The sequence below is a fragment of the Opisthocomus hoazin genome, chromosome 7 (assembly GCF_030867145.1).
Source record: "Opisthocomus hoazin isolate bOpiHoa1 chromosome 7, bOpiHoa1.hap1, whole genome shotgun sequence".
NCBI lineage: Eukaryota > Metazoa > Chordata > Aves > Opisthocomiformes > Opisthocomidae > Opisthocomus > Opisthocomus hoazin.
In genome coordinates this window covers 15,131,262-15,154,582 of record NC_134420.1, presented here as the reverse complement: position 1 = coordinate 15,154,582, position 23,321 = coordinate 15,131,262, and the positions used below count along the sequence as shown (strand labels likewise).

The 23,321-nt window shown below is 37.2% G+C and overlaps 1 protein-coding gene and 1 pseudogene across 9 annotated transcripts in view; one reads left to right on the top strand and one right to left on the bottom strand.

Annotated features, from left to right (window-relative positions):
• The window catches only part of PPP6R3 (protein phosphatase 6 regulatory subunit 3), a 77,764-nt gene that overhangs the window by 20,895 nt on the left and 33,548 nt on the right, over window positions 1-23,321 (top strand). For 8 of the 9 annotated variants that reach the window (XM_075426358.1, XM_075426361.1, XM_075426360.1 and 5 more), the window contains 12 exons: window positions 4,386-4,618; window positions 6,025-6,211; window positions 7,113-7,250; window positions 7,778-7,843; window positions 8,283-8,395; window positions 9,078-9,191; window positions 9,896-10,025; window positions 11,876-12,028; window positions 13,859-14,008; window positions 14,516-14,580; window positions 17,072-17,187; window positions 17,578-17,663. In XM_075426358.1, coding sequence (XP_075282473.1) covers window positions 4,392-4,618; window positions 6,025-6,211; window positions 7,113-7,250; window positions 7,778-7,843; window positions 8,283-8,395; window positions 9,078-9,191; window positions 9,896-10,025; window positions 11,876-12,028; window positions 13,859-14,008; window positions 14,516-14,580; window positions 17,072-17,187; window positions 17,578-17,663 — 1,545 coding nt within the window. In that variant the 5' untranslated portion in view covers window positions 4,386-4,391. Of the gene's footprint in view, window positions 1-1,659; window positions 1,742-4,385; window positions 4,619-6,024; window positions 6,212-7,112; window positions 7,251-7,777; window positions 7,844-8,282; window positions 8,396-9,077; window positions 9,192-9,895; window positions 10,026-11,875; window positions 12,029-13,858; window positions 14,009-14,515; window positions 14,581-17,071; window positions 17,188-17,577; window positions 17,664-23,321 lie in introns of all 9 variants that reach the window. The other variant, XM_075426356.1, reaches the window with a different exon arrangement.
• Window positions 22,325-22,897, bottom strand: LOC142361881 (protein lin-28 homolog B pseudogene; annotated as a pseudogene).

The following is a 23,321-nucleotide window of genomic DNA, read 5'->3' as shown; positions in this document are numbered from 1 at the left end:
TGCAAAAGTAACTGATTTTTTTTTTTTTTTAAATCTGTGTACTTGAACCCTGTAGTAAGAAAATATGATGGTACGTAAAGAAAACTGACAGTTCTGAGTTTAGTTTTTTATAATGCAATCCTTGTTATAACTATGTAGGATTTCTCAGAATTTCATATATTACTGAATCTTCAGCTTGACACTGATACAGTTTTTTTTTTTTTTAGAAAAAAGTTTATCTTGCTTGAAAAATGAAACTGGGTATTGCTATAATATCTGCAAAGTTCCTAACGGAAGCTCTGTGTTTGTTTTAACATCCAGTTGTTGGGTAAAACAGCCTTCAGCTGGCTAGCTGAGATCCTTCTAGTTTTCTTTCTGCAGTGGTCTAGATCCCCATGTCTGCTTGTAGCCACCAATACTCAGCTGTTAAGTAGAAGTGTGAGGTACGAAGTTGGAAATAATTCCTTGCAAATAATGTTTGTCTTGTTCATTGTAGCTAAGTATGATGCTTATAAGTTTAACTTAAATGAGCAGCTTCAATAGTTTCCTTATTTTCTGAAGGGACTTCAGGATACTTAAAGGTAACTAGTCTGTTTTGTAAAAGGAGACATTGTTCAAAATTAAACTATATGCTTGCCTGACTGGAATTCACGTCTTTGTCTTGTAGCTCAAAACCAGGAACGTCTGTGTTCAGGAAAGGTTTGGACAGCTGTGTTGACTTGAAGCTACAGAGAAACTTACTGACACAATTATTACCAACTTTTTTTGACTGAGATGCCAGTTAAGCATTTGACATCCAGAAAGAGCCAGACTAGTTCCTGTTAAGCAAAATATGGTCCGGTTTTCTTCAGCTGTAGTAGGCAGAAGACTTAAATTTTTTTCTGGTCTGAGAGGATTGCTTCTAAGCCTTATTTCTTCCATTTAGCCAACAGTTCAGGTGCATCTCACGGCAGATGACAAGCTTTCTTCATTTTGGCGAACTGCTTTCTTTACTTTCGAACTGAAGTCAGGTGTTTACTACATGGAATGTTGTTTCAGCATTCATTCAGTTAAGAATCTAACTAAGAAAACAAAGCACTATTTTTCTGAATGGTAGGTGTTGTTTAAGATCTTGAATTGTCATAACTTGTACATCAGCAAGTTGATAAAGTTTCAGAAGAACTATTTCCGTGAATTAGAAGTCTTGCTTGCTGGGAACTTTCAGATGAGATTGTGGAAAGCTAACTCAAGTTACAAAAGATCGTCAAATATCTGCAGCAGCTTTACTATCTGTAACATAGTTTTTTTTCCCAAATCTGAGAGTTTTTAGTATTATCCTGAATTACTATGCTTCCTGTTCTATCTAATCTTGAGCATGTCTTGTATTTGGCAGTCTTTTGCATCTTGCATTGAATCTAAGTGTTGTGATTTTTCTGCTCATTATGGCAATGGAGTTGAACATTGGAAGTAATACAACCCAAATGACCTGTGGAGTTTATTGTAAATTTGAAGATAGTGAAATTTTGGGAGGAGCACTTGTGGTTTGTGGTCATAAAGCCTAATTCTGACTCTATTAGTGGGACTGAAATTTGAAAAAGCATGAAGATAATTCAAAATTTCAGAATTGGTAGGTTTTGGGAGGGAGGATGGAACAGTAGGCTGTGGGAAGAACAATAACTTTGTTTTTAAACTTCCATTCAGAACTACGGTAGGCTGATTCTGGATTACCACCAGTGATAACGCCTAAGAAAATCCTCTTCGGGGTTCCTGGACTTCCTCTTTGGCACATGTTATGTTGTTTATTTTTCCTTATTTCGAAGGACCTGGGCTCCTGTTCAAAAGTGATGGAATAATCTCTGGCCGGCACCTGACATTTTGAGGGAGCATCCCCTAAAAGAGCTTGCCTGGGAGACAGTTTGTGAAATAACGCAGTAACATGTTTGCAGTAGTATGCCTCTTTTTTGTTGCTATTTTCTATTGTTGAGTTTCCTCTTGAAATAAGTAACTGAGACATACAGTGAAGCTACTGAAATAAACTTTAATCACTGCAGAGGGATTTACATCTGGAATTAGCATTGATTGTGGTTACTTGCAAAGATGCTACTTGCACTAATTGGGGCAAGGGGAGAGATTTGATCTACTTTCTAGAGGTTTAAAAAAAAAATCAAACAAAATACCGTGTGACTTTAATAATGCACTGGTTTCACTTGCTTACAGTAAATCTGTTTGTAGCCTGAATACTCACAAGCTAGTGTTTTTGATAACAACTTTGTATAATTTGATTTAAGCTAATTTGTGAGATTGGGTGTGTTCAACCCTGCTAGTAAGTTTACTAATAATTTTAATAGAAAATATTTTTTCTATTTTTATCACTTAATCCTTGCATGGGATCTTGGATGATTGTAAGTATTGATACTCAGTTGAAATGACCTGTACCTTTTCCTGATTGATTTTTGACTCCCATGATTTTAAACAGAAAGCTATGTAATCTAGGGGCAGTTATGTATGCTACAACTTCTGACAAAAGGCTAAGCAAAGGTAGTATAATGTGGTCATTGTGTAATGGTTAAAGCAACGGTGAAAACTGTAAAAGCGATTAAAACTTCTCCATACTGAGTATACCAGGCTTTTCAGTATTTTGGCTAAATACTGGAAGCATTGCTAATGAAGAGAGTCATAAGGGTTTTCCTGGGTCCTTGGACTTGTATCTGTTTTCTAAACTGCTCAGGTACTAAATTTGACACTTCACTGGTCTAAGTAGCTATCATGTGCATGCTGAATCCGTTTTAATTTGGAAATAAATGCTTAAAGCTGTCTACCTCTTAGTGTGCATAAGAATTAGATATTTCTGTTTGTAGGTTTTTATAAGTGTATGACAAAGCATAGTTCTATTATTGTCTTTAAGCTTGTTCCTGCACACAGCCAGCAGCTTTCAGAAGTATTCTTGCTAAAATAGCAGTGTTCACCTATGTTCTCTGTGGTAACTACGTGTCCTTACTGCTAACGATGTCGCTAATGCACAGTAGAAATTAATGTATTGAGTTAATCCTTCACACTTGCAAGGCAGTTACTAAAGGAGCAGAAGGAGGGTTTCTTTCCTTACTTAAATGAGTACCGCTCAAAACCATGCTGCTTCCATTGGTAAGGGAAGAAAAGTTTTTCTTTGTTCTGTAGTATCTGTAGTATCTTTTTCAATTCACTTAAGTTCTGCATGCACATAAGACCAGCTGATACTGTATCAAAGGTTAAATGCCATGTAAAAGCCCTGTTTTGGCAAGGGGTGGAATGGAGTGAATTCGTGTATGGAGCTTCATGAGAGGTGAAAGCAGAAATCTGTCATAGACTGAAATACTCTTTTCTGATAGCACAGTTGTCTCAGTAACAACTGCTTGCAAGGTGTCTTAGAGCAACAGAGTTAACCTGGAGGTGCTGAAGCATTTTACAGGGGAAGGTTAAGTTGCTCATCCTTGTACTTTTCTGTTAGGGCATTTTACAGTGTTTCAGTGGTTGGGGCCAGTGCCCTTCCATGGATTTACATAATAATGGGTTAATGGTTTTAAACTTAAACAGAGTAGATTTAGGTTAGATACCAGGAAGATATCTTTTACAGTGAGAGTGGTGAAATACTGGAACAGGTTACCCAAGGAGGTGGTAGATGCCCCATCCCTGGAAATGTTCAAGGTCAGGTTGGACAGGACTCTGAGATATCCCTACTCATTGCAGGGAGGTTGGACTAGATGACCTTTAAAGTTCCCTTCCAACCCAAACTATTCTATGATAAGATACTTTATTGTTCCTTGTTCTTCCTTCTGTGTCAAGCTTTTGGAGAGTGGTACCGTGGAAAACTAGGTCCTGTGTTGAAATTGGCTCCAGCACTTTGATGTGTGCTGCCTGCAAGTTAAAATTATAATTTCCCCACCTCTATAGATGTTTTCTTCAACAGTAGGGGTGGTACTCCAGTGCATTTATGCAGTGCCCGTTTTATCTTCTCCCAGCTCTGTTAGTTGCTGAGCAAGTTGATCTGAATCTGAGACGTGGTGCATAGATTAAAAACAAAGGTTTAGAAGAGCAAATTCAATAAAATGAAAACCAAAGTTACTCTGTTTTCTTTCATGCATGTTAGCATGTTCCTTTCATGTAAGTAAAACCCTGGAGCTGCCTAACTTTATCTTTGGATGTTGGAACATTGGCTATTGTTAAATATACAAAAATTACTGCAGAATGTTCAGTCATCTTTAATTGAGCCTGATTTTTGTAGCTTTTGATAGTTAGCATCTACTGTTGTCTCATTCAAGTTCTAGAAAGTTTCTGTGCATACAGGTACCTTTGGGGTTAGAAGATATGAAATACTACTATGAAGTGTTACTACAAATACTGCTAAAATAGATTTGTAAACTTAATGCTTTTTTTATATTCTTCTTACTCAGACCAGCATGTTTTGGAAGTTTGATCTCCATTCGTCATCCCACTTAGATACACTTCTAGAGAGAGATGATGTAACACTAAAGGAATTGATGGACGAAGAGGATGTTCTGCAAGAGTGCAAGGCTCAGAATCGCAAACTTATAGAGTTTCTGCTGAAGTCAGAATGTCTGGAAGACTTAGTTTCATTTATTATCGAAGAGCCACCTCAAGACATGGATGAAAAAATTCGATATAAGTAGGAAAACTTTTGGGGGTGGGGGAACTTGGGAAGGTGGAAAGAGGGTAACTTACTCCAGTTAATTTAATAGTGTGTGTTGAATCCCTGCGTGCTGATAATACCAGTACAATACTGGTATCTTTAGAGTAAGTTTGCTTTCAAGGGATTTTGTAGAACTTTTAAAGAAATCATTCTAATATTTGCATATTTTTCAAATGGAAGCCTTGTATCCACAAGTGCTTCTAAAATCAGTTACTGTCTGAATGAGGCTTGCAAAAAAAATATCAGTATCCACATGAAGAGTCTTGTAGTTGTAATTAAAAAAATAGTTGAATGAGAAACCCTACTTGGCTAATATATTGAAGTGCTTAGTTTTGTTTTATTGGTGATTGGTAAGATGTTTTGAAGGTGCTTATTAGAAGGTCTTTAGCACTCCTTGGAAGAATTTACATGATGTTTAATTGCTGGCGTTTTCTTTTGCAGAGCTAGAACTGTAAGAATTGAGTATGGCCATGACTTCAGCTAGTTCGCTGAGAAGGTTGAAACTCAAAAGTCAACCTAGCAATTCATATAAAAGCATGTCTACCGTTTTTGGCCTATTTTAGAGTTGTTTATGCAGAAGGCTGCTTTTTTTTCTTGAAACAATATGTAAAAAAAAAAAAGTTAAGTAAGCTACACTCTTAGTTGCAGCACTTCACCATTTCTGGTAAACTAAGACTCCCCTAAGTGTTCCTAGTAGAGTGTGAAATTGAAGCATCTTTCGCTTGGAAATCTTAAGCTGCTGATGCTGTCAAAATTACCTCTAGTGTGATTTGGTAATAGTACTGTCAAATGCAAGAAATTACTGGTCTTGATGGCCTCTTAGTTGAATTACTCAGTGTTCTGAATTGTACTTACGACTCTGTGTCATGAAGCAGTACTATCTAGTTTTGCAGGCTTTACTTAATTTCTGCATAATTGCAATATGTGTATATATAAAACCTAAAGCTATTCATTTTGACCTTTTTAATGTAATCCTTGTTATATTAGAAAGTGGCAAACACACTGCCTGCTCCTCAGTATTGATCCAGTACTGTCAGTCTGCCTGACTTCTTGGTGACTAACTTTTTTCCCTTCAAAAATGGAAGTGGCTGCTGAGAGGATGTATCAGTACTAGAACAGGTGGACTTAACAATACATCTTAAAATAAAAGCTTGCACTTTCCTTTCACCACTTCCCTAGTGTTGTCCTATTGCTACTGAAGAGCAGACCTGAGAGGCTGAATGTGCAGTTATGTTACCTTGCAGTAGTTTGCTGCTTTAATTACTGCAGACCAACCCTGCTTACAAACTTGATCAGAAGCCTTACCAGGTTCTGAATTCAGAGCTGAAAGTATCACAGCTTTGAAGCATGAGTGATGGATGTTTTTATGTCCTTTTTCCCAGATATCCAAACATATCGTGTGAGCTGCTTACATCAGATGTCTCGCAGATCAATGATAGGCTGGGAGAAGAAGAATCCTTACTTATGAAACTGTACAGCTTTCTCTTAAATGAATCTCCTCTAAACCCTTTATTGGCCAGTTTCTTCAGCAAGGTGCTAAGTATTCTTATAAGCAGAAAACCAGAACAGGTAAATATTTACAGGGTCTCCAATTTAAGAAGTGCTTTAATAAAGTTACAGTACTCAGCAATGCTACTTTAAGACTATGCATTTGAGGGATAGCAGCAGAGTCAAAAAAAGAGCATTCAGCTTCCATACTAGCTGAAAATGCTAGCTTTTTTATGGTATGCACAGGATTAAAAGATATATCTGGATGAGTAAGATGTATTTGATTCAGATTTGCAAGAGCTATTAATGCAACCAGTGTGTGAGTGCTTACATTTTGACTTAGCTTAGCTCAATATTTTATTTGGTGATATTTGCATTAACTGCTGTTAGAGGTGAAGTAAGCATATTGAATTGGTGAGAGTGGGTCCAGTTTGATGTAAAGAATTGTTACAGAGCAAGGTGAGAGAAATTTGGAGTCTTTGTTCAGAAATGTTTTTATACTCTGTGTTCATGTGGCACACTACTGTAAAGAGGTGATGAAATTAAGTTTGTGACTCTGTTCTGTATCTTTAATTTAGTAAGCTTTGTATTTGTTTTTATTTTGTTAAGGTTTTGCTATGTCAAGCTTTGCCCACTAAACAGGGATGAGAGTAATTCATACCAAAAAGGAAGGCTGACTGTGCAGTGGATTATAAGTAGTTTGTGGTCAGCAAGTTGGGCTTGAGAGGGGGCCCAACACACACTGCATGTAGTAGATCTGTCCCGTGTCACTTTTGCTACTCTATACATGTGTATAATGTGCTACTCTATACGTGTTTGTAATTTTATCTTGCTTTGTACTGCAGACTTTGTGGCAAAAGTGTTTAAGAGGTTCTCATTTACTTTCTGTATTTGGTAGGAGAGAAACTAAAGCCGATTTATCTAATCTACTATGTAAAATACAGATAAACAAATGTCAGCTTACTTCCTTTTTAATTTCTAGATTGTGGATTTTTTAAAGAGGAAACATGACTTTGTAGACCTCATTATTAAGCACATAGGGACCTCTGCTATTATGGACTTGTTGCTCCGGCTACTGACTTGCATAGAACCTCCACAGCCCCGGCAAGAAGTGTTAAATGTAAGTAAAATGTCTCAAAGGTGTTTTGTTTGGGTTTTTTTTTTTTTGACGTGTGAACTGTCAGATGGCTTATCTTCTGCTGGTGTTACTAAGTTTATTTCTTAAATGTGCTGAAATTAGATGTGTGGGATTTTTTGCTTGGAGCTGCCAATATTTTTCCAGTGGAGCCACAACACTGGTGGGGACAACTTAAACCTGAGTGGCTAGTCTCTTCCCCTGGTCTTCAGTATTTAACTTATGACTGCCAGATGCACTTTTAAAAATGCTTTGGACTTTACTGAACACTTGGTTTGGCATTGGAAAGTTTATTTAAAAGTTATACCCAAGGCTTTTTTCTTTTCACTTGCTCAGAAACCCTAGTTTTGCTTTTTCCTTTTTTCTGAAGTATTGTTAATATTTGTTTAGGAGTATTGACAATATGACTCATGCCAATTGTCAAATGACTTCTTTTAATTTCGTTAATTTTAATTCATTTAATTCATTCACTTGGATAACGTTCTTACTAACATGCACAAACACTTTTACAGTGGCTAAATGAGGAGAGAATTATCCAGCGGCTTGTAGAAATTGTACATCCGTCTCAAGATGAAGATGTAAGTATTGGTATGACACTCTTCTGTATCTATCTGTTCAGCAAGATGCCGTACAACATAGTGTTAAAACTTTCAGCTTTACTGTTTTCTGCTTTTTTTTCAGTAAGCTGATTTCAGTATTTAAGTGTGGTCGTTTGACGGAGGGTGTGTGGTTCTCTCCCCTCCCCAGTCAAAGCCTTCCACATACTCAGTGTTGTCTGGACATTCAACTCTAAGGTTTTGCCACCTTAGTACTGCAAATAGATTCTTACCTCATGCCTCAATGTTGGTTTTTTTTTGGTCTTGTTAAGGTTTAGTTATGGCATGAAGCTATTGTCTGAATGTTTTTTGGGTAGCAGAGGCTCTTGTACACCTTGAAACTTTCACCTTTTTTAATTGAAGTATTATGGTCCAGCAAGTTATTACTCTTATAGTGAAAAGCTATGATTTTTTGTTCCAGAGGCATTCGAATGCATCACAGTCACTCTGTGAAATTATCCGTCTAAGCAGAGACCAGATGTTGCAAGTACAGAACAGTTCAGAACCAGATCCACTGCTTGCAAGTCTAGAGAAGTAAGTTGGTTTGAATTTCTGATTTTATTTTCAGTTCACAAAAACCACTGTTTTTAACTTGTGACTGTGAAAACCTTTAGGAATGGCAAGCTCTGCTTTTCAGGTGAATTTTCTTGGCTACACATCATCTGTCTGTAATTTAAAACAACTCTGCAAGTAAGCAGAGCACACCTGGAGGACTTCCCGGCGGGGGGGGGAGGGGTGTGTGTGTGTCACATTAATATTTCCTGCACTGCCAAAGTTAGTGGGGTCAGACATGCAGCGGTCAGCTTGATACTGTGTAGAGTACGCATGGGAGACTTTGGCTTTGATCTGTTATTTGTTTTAAGTTAGTCAAAGTGTAGGATTCTGCCAGAGAAGACTTCCTATATTTCCTTCTTCCTTTTGCTGGTCATAGGTTTAGGCTTGTGTAGCTGTTACGGCAAGCTGAATATCTGACTGAAAACTTGCTTTATGTAGTGTCGGTTGTCAGATCAAAGAACTAGATCAATAGAAGGAACAGGAAAATATGGTTGGGGCAGTGAGGGTGGGAGTAATTGTCCTAGTGGTACCTGCTAGCTTGAAATAGCTAGTTTTCTTTGTATTATCTCCTTACTAATTTTACATGGGCAAATGGTAGCTACTTCGCTTAACAGCTGTATCCTGAAGTAGTGTTATATCATGCTAATGCTTTTCTTTCCAGACAAGAAATCATAGAGCAGCTTCTGTCTAATATTTTTCATGAAGAAAAAAATGAATCTGCAATAGTCAGTGCAATCCAGATACTCTTGACCTTACTTGAGACAAGACGACAGACGTAAGTATTCTTATTTTACTTAAATTATGCCTGCATAATTTAGCTAAACTGTTGTTCAGTAATAGCATGTGTCTTCCATGTACTTATGACTGAATCATTTTTCTGGCCTCTTGTAGCTGAAGGAGTGAAAGATGCCAACAGCAACCACTTGGTTTGCTTACTACGCTTTCACCAAATGACTGGTCTTCCTGCAGTTTTTTTTCTGGAAGCTAGTTTAAGTGCCACTTGACAGATCAGACTAATTACATTTCATCAGTTTGTTTCTAGATACAAGGAATAAAATAAACATGTACAGTGCAGTGAGTAGGTGTTGACTCTTTAAAAATTTATTTGGAGTTTTATTACAACTTCACTTTGAGAAACTGCTGAGCAGATCTCTGCTACATTCAGTTTGTTTATGTTGTTTAGAATAGAGAAGTGAAGCTCTTCTGTTTCCTCTTTTGAGGCAGATAAAACAGCTGTAATGTCTAACCTTAAAACTTTGTTGGACATTTCAGGCACAATAAACCTAAGAATACTAGGAGTGGTGTTTGGAAAAATCTTGTTCAACCGTCACTTCACACAATTTATATTTGTAACCCTATGGTTTTTACTTGCCACTTCATTCTTTTTACGTGCCTTCAGAACTCTCAAAATCATACCTTGAAGATGTTTTACAGTTAGTTTTGATATTAATTATCAGATTTTGCTTGGGTGTGTTTTAGATTTGAAGGCCATATAGAGATCTGTCCTCCAGGCATGAGCAATTCAACATATTCAGTCAACAAGAGTGTATTAGAAGCTATAAAAGCACGACTTTCTTCCTTCCATGAGCTCCTACTTGAGCCTCCAAAAGTAAGTGAAACCTTGTGTTACCAAATTAATCGAAACAAGACTGTCACTGTGTGACTGTATTTTAGATAGGTTATAATAACAAATAAAACCTAGTTTGACAGCTTTCAGGCAAGTGCACAGGCTCCTTCCCAGTCTGTTGTGAGCTTTGCTGTTCATTGTTGTTGTCCCTGAACTAGTGTGTTCTGCTAATTGATACCCTTTTCCAGTTTAAACTTTCTTTAATTGGCAGAATAGCCTTGAAGCAATTACTTCTTTCTGAAAGCAATGAGAAGAGATTTGGTATATATTCTCACAGTGGGTCCTGTTTTCTGCTTGGAAATCCTATCCGGATAGGAAACATGGACTATGGATGCATGAGTTGTTTGGAACTTTGGCATGGCCGGTATGAGACCTGCACAATTCCTCTAGACTTGCCCAGGACCCAAGTAGACCATCTCCACGGCGTGCACCCTGCGCTCTAGGCATGTTAAATTCTTTGGGCTTTTTAACTGATGTAAGCAACTATGTCAAGCAAAAGATAAATACAAGATGTATAAAGAGGGAGTTTGCCTATGGTCTATTTATTTTTCTGATCAGATTTTCACTGGCAGAATTTCAGCTGGAGCATTGCACCCTGAACTGGGTGCCAAAGTCCAGAAGAGGGAAGGACCTGTGGGCAAAAGTGAAAACAAAGAGCAGAGGTGTATAAAATACTGGGGGGGATGTCAAAGTAGTGTTAAAGTTTATTTTAGCCTGGAGAAGATGAGACCTCAAGATTTCCAGATGCAGAAGAGGTAATAAAATACAATAAAGAGAAGACAGTTTCTTTGCAATGACATAACAAGATACAAGTCTATATTACAGTAAAAGCAGGGTCACAGAAGATGCTTGAGTATTTTCTGGTATTTGGACATAGCATTTGAGTAAGTCCTCTAGTGAAATTACTGAATCTGTTGCTCATTTTGAGCACTAGTTGAATGGGCATGCTTACATAAGGCAAAAATCTAAATGAACTAGCAGGATGTCAGTCATCTTTTTTTCTGGTGCAAGGGTGCACTAGTCAGGCACAATGACATCCAGTATTACAGAAAACGGTAGTGGTGGTCTTGTCAAAATGTGTTTGTGCCCTAAGATAGGAAGACATTTTTGTTATGAATTTCCCTGCTTATTGCATATTTGATACTAGATTTTTAGCTCTTATGATAGCTAGTACCAGATTTTTCTTATTAGCTGACACTTAGTTATGCGACAACCAGCTAAAATTTCAGTGTAAGTGCCATGAAGCTTATGATTGTGCTAAAAAGACCCGCGAGTGTGGAAAGAGATTCTTGCTGTATTTGAAGTAACATGTTCAAAGACTACAGGTGGAGCTAGTTTCATGTATGACATTAGAATAAGACACCAGAGAACCCTGTGACTTAGTGAAATTGTTTTCATGTATATGAAGTTAGGGTTGTGGAGGCATTATAACATATTCAGAGACTGTCCACCTAGCTGTTTTATGTATGTTGTAGCAATGTAGACTATATCACTGGTTAATCCATGTACAGCTGAGCATTTCCTATGAAGTATCTACTAATTCCTTTCAAGGATGAGCAGAATGCATCTACTTTCAGATGCTGTCTGTAGTTAACAATGAATTTTTACAATGCTGTTGATTTCATATGGCTGTTTTTAGAGCTTATTTTAACTCCATAGACAGGAAACAATAGCATTCAGAACTAAAAATTGCTTTTTTCAGGGTGAAGGTAAGACTTGCTAAAGGACTGATTGCATGTATTTTTAAGCACTACTATGTTGTTGAACAGTGTAATGATGAGCTGTTTTTTTTAAAGATATTTTAATGGGTCTTATGTGCTCACCTTTTTCAGAAAAGTGTCGTGAAGACAACCTGGGGTGTATTGGATCCACCTGTGGGAAGCACACGTTTAAATGTGATTAGGTTAATATCTAGCCTTTTACAGACGAATACAAGCAGTGTGAATCAGGAGCTTATAGAGCTTAACACTATAGGAGTAATACTGGTAAGAACTTTATGCTGCCTTTATTTTTATGGATTGCTCTTAAGATCTTGTCTGTTTTTTCTGTCACTGCAGATAATTTGTAGTATATTTTCAGGCCTAACTTTTCAATTTGTTTGTGGCTTCTATTGCACCATTTAAGAACTTTTAATACTGAATTTTACTGTTAAATTCATCTGTCTGAAGTCAGCATTTTCCTCTGATCACTTGAGTGGTTCCTATTCTCTAAACCTTTGTAAATACGTGAAGTGCTTTTCTTAAGCAGCTTATCTTTTTCATCTATATGTTCTGAAGTTTTCAGCCATGTTCCAAGCTTCCCTGCTGTTTTCATTCTTTTCCTGGATTATTCCCTCAAACCCCGTTTTCCTCTCATGATAATGTATGGCACACCAAATGGTATCTCAGCACTGTCCTGTAAAGGGACAGCTATTCTTGATACCTCGTATACCTTCAAACCTCTGAAAGCAAGATGTTGCACAACAGACTTTCAGTCAGTTAATTCACTGCTTTTTGCTAATGTGGAATGTGTACTTTGAGTACTTCTTGCCTCAGACTATGGCAGGACATATTCTTTGTGTTTAGGTTGACAAAAAAATTCAGATGTTGGTATCGGTTAAAAAATAACTAGCAAAACATGCTAGAACATGTACTACAGTTTCTGAATACAATATATAAACTTCTGCTTCGGAGCAGGCAGTTGCAAACTTACAGTGTAAATATTTTCTCTGCCCAAAATTGTTTTAGTCTAAAATCTCTTTTTTTCTTCAACTAGTTAATAGAGCTATGGTTGTAATGTCTTCATCTCAATATCTCTGCACAACTTGGGTTTGCAGGCAAGTGTTAACTTGTATACAAACAGCTAACTTCACCGTAACTGAAGTTTTTCCTGTATGTACTCTCTAAGGGAATGTGCATGCTATGAACACTTCATGTTCTCTTAAGTAGATTATTTTGTAAACTAATTTCATTGAGGTTGAATATGCTTTTCTGTTGCAGGTTTTACATAAGGAAAAAATAATTATAGCCATATAAACTTCTTGGTGCTTTACTGTGCAGACTTGACTGTTAGGAAAAGTATTTGTTTAGTTCCAGTAGCAAATCTTTGTGGGAGGATGTCATTACTTTAGGAGGACTGAAGGAAGGTAGAGAATCCGTAGCTGCATTTTAAATGAGATTTAAATTGTTCAGTATTGTTCCAAACACTGAACTAAATGCACACTGTTACTGTATCTCAACCTCAGTATTTGTCTGTCTCTTGTAAGGTGTTTAATAATATTAAACTGCATCTGGATTTTCTGAGGTAGCCTTCTGTGATATAAGAATAAAATCGGTAGATTACAGATTCAAAACAGGTAGATGATTTTGTCAGGAATCTCACTGAAGTGAGGAGCACGTTATAAATGTTATTGTAGATGCTAGAAGGTTAAGTTGAACTCAAAAAAGAGAAATCTGTCAAGGGCTACTAAGGTCGTAAATAACACTTATGACTCTGGGACTCTAGGCTGCAGCTAGCAGAAAGAATGTAAGTAGGGACATTCCTCCCTGTCTTTGTTTTCTGAAAGTGCATTATTGACTACCCTCAGGATAAATCCAGTTACAGGTGAGTTTTTGTTCTGACCCAGTATGATAGTCCTTGTGTTCAGGTAATAGCAAGCATGAGAATTAACTTTTTTGTAGGTCACAAATTTTTCTCTTGAACAATAATACTTTTTGTAAAATGTAAAGAATTAGTTCCAGTGTAGTTATTCAAATGACTTGCTGGGGTTGAGACTATTGGTCATGTTTAATGAAAAGACCTTGTTTTGTGTAAACTTTGTTGAATTTGTATTTCAGGACATGTTCTTTAAGTATACATGGAATAACTTTTTGCATACTCAAGTAGAAATCTGTATTGCATTGATTCTTGCAAGTCCTCTTGAAAGCACTGAAAATGGCACAATTACAGATCAAGATTCCACTGGGGACAATCTCTTACTGAAACATGTAAGTTGTATTTTTTTGGGAATCTCTTGAATTTTCCTGTATCCAGGCTATCATGGCAGCTACTCTTACATAAAATATACCCTAATTTTACTTTATGTATAGAATGAACAGGAACATTTTTCTGTTTTTTCTTAAACTGTCAGCTCAGGATGTTAAACCTGAAAGTGCCATAGAGTAGACTTTTGCTGCCCCAAAGTGAGCATGTGTGTAGAGGTGCAAGTATTTTGCTTGAAGAAGTTCCTCTTACTTTCAAGAATTAAAATTGCTATTTCAATAGCTTTGTGATAGTAGAACTCATCAGCTATAAAGAGAAGTAGAATTAATATAGATTGAGCTTTTAGGTGTCTGGTTGAGATCCGACTGCTGCTTCAGAACTTTAAACCCTTTAATGAAAGTATTTATCCTGAACCTGAAATGAGTTGTCTTTAGTATTTATTAAAATTAATTGTATAATATGTAATAGTGTTCCACTTTACTGCTACTAAGCTTACTTTACTTTTTTAATAGCTCTTCCTTAAGTGCCAATTAATAGAACGAATACTTGAAGCATGGGAGATGAATGAGAAGAAACAGTGAGTAACTAGTTTTATCATTCCCTGCAACTGTCTACATAAAACTTGAGTTGAGATGAATGTGTGACCAATTTATGACTTATCTGGCCAGTTCTAAAAACACTTGTATGTTAATACTTGGATTAAAGCTTTCTCTCATACTACTTTTTGGTAGCATTCTTAATGCTTTTTCCCATGACCACTTGAGAATACAATAGTTTGTCATTCTTGCAATGTATGAGGTATTACTAGGATCTTTAAAGTCTACCCATCTTCAAGCGCAGAAATATACCATAAGTTTTCAGAGGACAGGAAAAACTTTTCTCCAGTAAGCAACTGAAAAAGTTATAAACAGATCAAAGCATATTACATATTAGTGAGCAACAGACTCCTAAGTAATAAAAGCCAAGTTCTCAGCAATGGAATACCTTCTAAAAGTATGTGTTTATGAAAGGATGGAGTTTCAAGTAGCTAATGTTGTCTGAAACTTTTCATAGCAGAAGTAGTAATCCTCAGTCTTCACCTTATGTGGTAAAACATTCCTCTGAAGGCTTGTAAGTTTGGCTCAGGAGATACTGAACAGGCAATGTTAGATCTAACTTGTCAAAATACAGAATTGGCTGACTGGGATAGCGTTGCTGGTTTCCCGGTGTATTATTTTAGACAGTTCTACTCCCCCACATGTTCCTGTTTGTGTATTAGATAGTAAATATATTGCTAATGTGACTGATGTGAAAATAAGGATCTTGAAACAGGTGAAGAGAGTGGTACAAAGATTGTGACTTAATTTAACTGTAGAGAACATGCTCTCCTAAATGTCTTCTGTTTTATGTCATATTCTCTTGAGGTTACAGAAAACTGTCAACTTTATCAGCAATTAAACTCTCATAGGAGAGAAATGTGGAAGGGTTATTTCGATAGATCCAACTTAAAACTAATATTTGGTTGGATAAGAATGTTCTTGATCCAGTGCTTACTACATGGATGTATTAAACATTTAGTCTCATGTTTGCAAATACTAATGTGGAAAATGTTGTAAACCTCTGCTTTTATCTACAAATAATTATTTTTTATTTGTGGGAAATGAGCAGACTGTAAGTCTTTAAGATAATAAAGGTATTTTTAGCTTAGCTGGTTCAGAAAAGGGATTTTTTTTTTTAAGTGATGTTATATTCTGTCAACATTATTTCAAGCAGCTCTAGAAGCTTGAGACTGACTTCTTTCTACTGGTAAAAATCTGACACAGTAAAAAGCTGTTTGATTCACTGGGATTAATAAACATTTGTTAAGAGGATACAATCGTATTCTAACTTTTTAGCTAGACAATAACAAGTCAGTCCATTTTGTCAAATACAAGCACTCTTTATGGCGTGTCCTGTATTAGAAATTGTAACCTTTGCCATCATCATGTGTTGTTTGTTTTGAATATACTTGTTACCTAAGCAGTGGAGGAAATAAGGTGGGAATCTCTCTCTCAAGTTGTTCCTGTCAACAGTGTGATACTGTTTCATTCATGACATCTTGCGGTCACATAACCCAATTTTTCACCATCATCAAACACATGAAGTAACTGAAATTGTTATGTGACTTGTGTTTGCATAACATAAGCTACTTCCTGAACTGCTGTCACTTTATGAAGATTTCGGTCAAGTTCATGGGAAGCTTGTTTAGCCAATTGAGTGGGTCTTTCTTGATCACACACACCCCACCCCCACCCCCCCCGCCTTTCCCCAAGCACAAGACCTTAAAAAGCTGGCACAGCACATCTGGTTAGCTTGCAGCTAAATACTAGAAATTCAGTCCAAGTCAGAGTTCTCCTGGTTCTAGCTGATCATAACTACTCTAAACACTAGTCATTCCTGTCTCTCCAAAGCAATTCTGTCACATAAAAATATTCAGACTGCCTTGTAATAAGTGTACCTTTGGCATACACCTATGTGTCACTCCTAAACTTCAGGAAAGCAATGATTCTAACTTAAATTTCAGTTGGTCGTACCATTGCAGCTCTGTACGCTGAATGTAATGTTAAGAAACTGCAATACTAGAGCACACCGGATTTAAGAATTTTTTCTCTTTTGATCATGGACTTAAAGTTTTGAGAGAATGTATGGTGTATTGGGATTTTGAAAAATACTTTTAGCAACAGAAACTTTGTGAAAACTATGGATGTGTTGTTAATTTTGTCTTTATTTTGATAATGCTCTACATTTTTCTTTCTACACACACACAAAAGTGAAAGCAGAAATAATCTGTTCGGATACTCTGCACTTCCCCCTTAGTAGTTTACATGCTTGTTAAGTCTTCTGAACTGGCTCAGTGCAGTCAAACCAGTTGGTATCTTAAATTCTTGAGTATTTTTGTGAACCTTTGATTTTAGGATGCAACTCTTCTGCTGAAGAACCTCTGTGCTATTTGTCTTGTGCAACTTCATGACTCTGGAGTGTTTCATAACAAAGTGTTGTAGCACAGTTGCTCTGAGTGTGGGCACTTGAATTTCTTTTGTCTCTTGTAGGGCTGAAGGAGGAAGACGGCATGGCTATATGGGTCACCTGACAAGGATAGCAAACTGTATTGTGCATAGTACAGATAAGGGGCCTAACAGTACACTAGTCCAACAGCTCATTAAAGGTAATGTTAATGGTCTTAAGTTTGTCTTCATGAATTTTATTATCACATTTTAAGGAAATGAATCAAACTGAAATTAAAAGGCAGCTGTTGGATAAAAGAAGAAAATACTTGTTATTTCTAATGCATTCAATTTAAAACCAGCTATCCTTAAACATATGTTTAGGTCGTTCTTTCAAACAGTATCAAAGCTCCCTAAAATAAATGCAAAGAGATGCTGACCTGCTTAATTTGGACTTGTTTGCTGGATGGAGTAATCCTTATAGATTTAGGAGGATGTATATGTTCTTTGCAGTATTTCTGGCAGAGCAGAAGAGAATAATTAAAAATTAAGTGATGCTCCATTGTCAATAGTATCAAATTGTGGGGTCTCTTTTCCGTTTCCTACACTAGAGCTACCAGAGGAGGTCAGAGAGCAATGGGAGACGTTCTGCACAAACTCTTTAGGAGAAACTAACAAGAGGAATACAGTGGACCTGGTAAGTAGTGACTGGTAAGGTATCAAAATTGCTGCTGTTTACTTGGGCCACAGTTTCTTTTTGTCAGCAGCACAGACAATCTTCCCAGCTACCACGTACTTGTGTCAACAAGCACATCTAGTTGCTGAGCTGTGGAATGGATAATTCTGTAGTTTACTTTTCAACTAAAGCCATATCATTAATATTTTGTATGGGAATCTTGCAATAGCTCAGTTTGTATAACTCATCCCGGACAATTAGCCAGTACGGAAGATTTCTTTACAGCTTCAGGTTAGTGTCCTTGAAAGCTGGTGTCCTGCTCGAAGAGTACAGACTAAAACTGCAGGAGCTGATGTTAATTGCTTTATCTAGAGTATGTAAATGACCCTGTAAGTTTAATGTGAAAATGCTACCTGCATCCTACTGCATGTGTTACTGACCTTGCTTAAGTCAAGTAACTTTGCATGCTTCTGTCGTGTACCTGTTGTATTTCCTCTGCTCACAGCAGTAGCAATAGCACTTTGAGAAAAGAGTTAAGCTTAAGTATGAAGATGGTTTGTGTAATCATGTTAAACGTGCAGTTTAAGAGTAGTCGCTTGGAGGCTTTGTAAACAAAGGCTTGTTTTCAATGTCAAGAGACCAATTAATGAATTTTAATACACTTGACTTCTCCAGGAATGCATTGCTTTGCATGTGGCTTTGTTAACTTGTGCTAGTGCTGTATTAATTGGGCTGTAAGACTAAGACTGTTAAATATGCCATTTCACCATAATATAGAAATTGTAACATAACGCTAGCGTGATGTGTGTGGCAATAGAAGCAACAGGAAGTCATCTGAAACTGCAGGTTGTGGATAGGGCTAAATGATGTACAGATAGTATTTTTGCCATGACCGTGTGAATTCAAAGTTCATAGTGCTTGTAGAATGATGCCATTTCCCTCCTTTTAGAAACTAGCTCTTGGTCAAGAGTCATCTAAAGAAGCAGAATTTTAAGCTGACTTACAATTAATAACATTGTAATTAGCTCTTTAAATAACTAATCATTTACTTGGACTGACTTGATGTAACAACAGTAAAACCTCATTTAAAACATCTCAACTCCACAATATTCAATTCAATAGAAATACAAAGCATTAAAACAAATTCTTGTATCTAAAATGCCATCTGGAAAATACTGTCTCTTTGAATTATTAAAAGTATAGGTTTTGTTTCTGCTTACATGATCAATTCTCACAAGCCTTGAATTAGCATTTAGTTCAAAGATAAGCAGTAATGAATGGTACAGTATGGTGTAGGATGTATGAAAAGACAGATCTCATAGAAAACTCAGCTTGCTGTTTTACTGAGTCAAGTTTAAGTTATGCTGATTGTATGGGTGTATCCTGAAAGCACAGCCCCACAGTATTTCTTCCCAGTCATACTGTCCCCTAATATCCATACTTTTGATCTGTGCTTTAGTGTCCATAGACGTGTCCTCTCCATCTGTAAACCTCGATGATTTGGTATGTTTGAGCTCATCTGAAAGTTGAGGAAAGCATCCTGGGTTAAAACAGCTTGTCAGTACTAATGTTTATACCTGATTTAAAGTGCAGATTTTCAGTGTCCCCGGAGCAAGATCTTAAGCACACTTTATTTTATATGGGTTAGCCTTGTATTTATTGCAGTTCCTGACCTGAATTGACAGAACTGTGGTTTACTGTTACACTTGATCCTCTTCAGTCATCTTACTGTATTTACTAAGCTCAGGTGATCTGATGTGTATGTATAATCTTATGATGTGAAGTTCATTAAAAAATGTGTAAAGAAGGTAGTTGTGTGAAGGCTATGGAAGTTAACTGATCTTGTGAGCACTTTCAATGCTTCAGTCATTTGATGCTCAACGAATTAGAGCTCTCTTCCTAGAATGGAACAAGGTATATGGTCCTGGGGTCCCATGCATAATGAACTGCTTCTGCAGCCATGAGACTATTGTTTTTCAGTTGTTTTACATCAGGGATGTTGATTGTAAATCACTTTCATTCTCTTTCTCCATCTTCAGGCTTTTCTGTCTTTCAAACAAGTTCTGTTACATTTTCTAAAATGACAGTAACTGCAGACTTAAAGTGAGCATGTAGCAGAACTATCTCAGAGTTTCCCCAAAACACTTTGCAGGCGTTACAGGAAGTTTATTTCTGTCTTTCCACTGCTAATTGACCTTCTGGTAGAAGGTATGTGGTACTTCACTATGCTTGCCTACTTACACTTACCTAGCTGAAGATTAAACAGATGTGGAGTAATTAATTTTCGCTTTAGACAAGGTACATTAATGATACTGGTACAGTGAAGAATGCTATAGATGTTGTAATACTAGGTTTGTACAAGAGATGTTGTATAACTTCAGGTATGCCTCTTTATGGCATCCTTCCAATATCAGTCATGAAATTGAATGGTCGTGAGGAATGCTTAAAGACTTGGTGAGGAGAACATACCTCTCCTAAGCCTAAAAAGAACAGTCTACAGCACAAAATGTTCAAGGTAGCCTTAAAAATTACTATGTAAGTCCTTGCTCTTAAGGAAAATCCTTCTCAATATTACCAGGAAATGAGGCAAGAAGTGTCACACATTAGAATGAATTATTTGTGAAAAGTGTCTGTGCTGTGTGTTAGTGTTAGGAAGTGACTGGTCTGAACAGTGAGGAGCTTTCTGAAGTAAAAATTAATTGCTGGAATTTGCAGTGGTAATTCCCACTCCCTTCTCTGGCATAATTCTGCCATTTATTTATTAGGGTGGAGTAATGCTAGTTTCTTCTTTCAGGTTTATGCTTCAACTACAGCAGCAGTCAGAAAACAGGAACAGTAACTCGTGTATCTTAGGCATTATGTCCTGTTGGTTCCCAAAGGGAGAGTCTGGGGGAGAAGACACTGTGTCTACCTAAGAGTCCGGAGCTTGTTTCTGTTACAGCATAAGGGCAGGATTTTTCCTGGGTATTAACTCGTTCATTAGTAGTAACTAAAGCTAAATAAACAACTTCTTACTTGGTTTTGGGTGTCTTTTCCCCCAACAAGTTGCAGTTGTAGGGGTAGGTGTATTAACTTTTCTCCTCACAAAATGTACCTGTGTGAGGGGGGCGGTATCTACGGCACCTCAGGTTGTGGTATTGAATACCATACAATTACCTTGAAGAGTGTAGACTTTGCAAGAATATTTTCATAAATACACACTGAGAACTAACCTTCAATGGATTCAGTCTGTTGTTTGATCTAACAGTTCTTTTCCAGACACAACAAACCCAGAGATCATTTGGTGCCTAACTGTTCTTCCCACTTATTGACAGTTTCAGTGTTGATAGGTCAGGTTTCCTTCAGAAATTTGCTAACTTGAAGTCAGGGTACTTCTAGTATGCAAATTGCAGTGCAGGATGGAATGGTAGATGTGCAAAGATAAAGCACTCCCAATGATTTTTTTTTTTTAAAGAAGTGTGATACTAACACAGGGAAAAACTTAAAACCAAAATATACTTCAGGTAATAACTGTCTTTGTTTCTCTTACATGTGTCCTGACTTCAGCATTGTCCTGTGATGTTTCTGGGAGCTTAGAAAGGTGTCTGTCTTACATGAAGCTTTGTATGCATTTCAGTACTCCTTTTGTATAGTGATACCATAAGTCAGCAAAAACTCTAAAACTCGTTTGGGAATTTTAGAAAGCAAGCATTCTTTATTACAGTGCCAGATGCACCGGGGATATTTCCTCCTAGCGTGCATGCCACAGATTGAAGCAGACATTCCTTAATTCAATTTCTTATCAATAAGTTTCAGCCCCTGGGGCAGTCTCATGCTGTGGAATGGTTACATCGTTTACACAACACTTGGTCAGCATTTTCACACTGTATATGTTCAGTGAGGAAGGGTCCAGGAGTCTTTCACCAAAGGGGTGTGATTTTTTTTTTTTAGTATTATAATCTATTATAGTAATGTTAGTATAGTTAATGTATATAGAAATATAGGCTACTTTTAGACACTACGTTTCGACCCGAACCAGCCAAAACTAAGCGCTAGCAAGCAGTCTTCTCAGGGTGTTCTTACCTCTTCAAGGACAGTTCCCTTGATTTAAAGGCTCCTTGTGTTCATCTTCTTGGCATCTTGAAGGCAAAGGTTTTGAACACATTCCTAAATAAGCAACAAAGTTCTGCTGTTCTGACTATAAGAAGGCCTTTATGATAACAATTCCCCCCTTTGGGATTTAGGTATTACTTAAGTCCCACTATATTAACTTATTAACAAGCAACAAACTACATTTGATACAGCATTGTACAATCACAACTGCACATACTAGGGTAAGAATCACTAAAATTCTCATTATGATTAATTTCTTAACTGAAAGTGACAAATCCAGGGCATCAGCCATGACCAAATGTCTTGAAATCCATATGAGGTGTCATCCTTCAGTATTTCACGTCTGTCTTCACTATTTTCTGTATCATAAAGTGCACATTCCGAGTCCACAGATCTTCTTGATTTCTCAAGGCCATTACTAAATTCCATTTAACGAGCCCAGGATTAGACAACATATGATGATTACATAAATGCCTGAAAATAAAAATTGAAGGTAAGATTCTTATATTATTGAAGGTAAGATTCTTCTTATTCTCATGCTTAATAGAATGTAACTTTGCCTACAGTCAACATAGAAATAAGGTTCCAGGTCAGTCAGTGTACAATTCATTTACTTCTGTACTTGATGAAGCTTCCTGTGGTGACCAGCTCGAGTGCTCTGAGATCTTTGACCTGCCCTCCTGAGAGTTTATGGGGGCAGTCAGCCACCATGTGCCTGATGCTGTGACAGTAATGGCACTTCTTTGGCTGCAGAGGTAGACTACATTCTTTAGCATGGTGGTCAAGGCCGCCACACTTGTTGTATCTCTCCCTCTTTGGTTTTCTTTTTTGTGCTGATTTCACTTCCTAAACAGGAGATCCCACCAGGACCTGTTACACGTATTGATTCAAGGCCTTTGGGAAACTTCTTGAAAGTAAATTCCACTGGTTCTCCTTCTTTTAGGCTTATAAATCCTTCCATGTAAATCTTAGTTTGGTGTACAAAGACATCAACCGAAGACTCCAAGGGGCTTTCCTCTTGGTTGCTCATGGAGGTGAACCCGAATCACATTCTCACATTGAACCATTTATGATGGCCAGTTCCATGCAAAACCTGGGATTCCTTCTCCCTGCTCCGGAAACTTCCCAAGCTCATCTTCACTATTACTTGCCCCTTCAGCCATGTTGTTCCACAGACACTCTGCTGCAAGAACATTCTGGTAGCCCATCGTCCAATGCTTCTTCCAGAATTATTTCAGGTTCCAGTTTACTCAGTCTACCTTTACATGTATATAAATGGAGTTTCCGGTATGGGAGTTACTGGGTCACTCATGTTCCATCTAGAATATATTTCATTCCAGACATTATTCTGATTTTCTGGGGAAATTTAGTGAAATGAATCATGCTCCACCAAAAGTGAGAGTGACACCATATTGGCTCTCAAACGGAGCTTTCACTCTGCCTCAAGTACAGTTGGAAGTACAGGTTCTTTGTGATTGTATTCAACTTACATTCTAATATTTTGGAGAAGTTAATAGTAGAAAAGCTAATACCTTCTCCTGAAGATTTGGAAATTTGAATACAAACTACATGGTTAGTGTGGTTCCA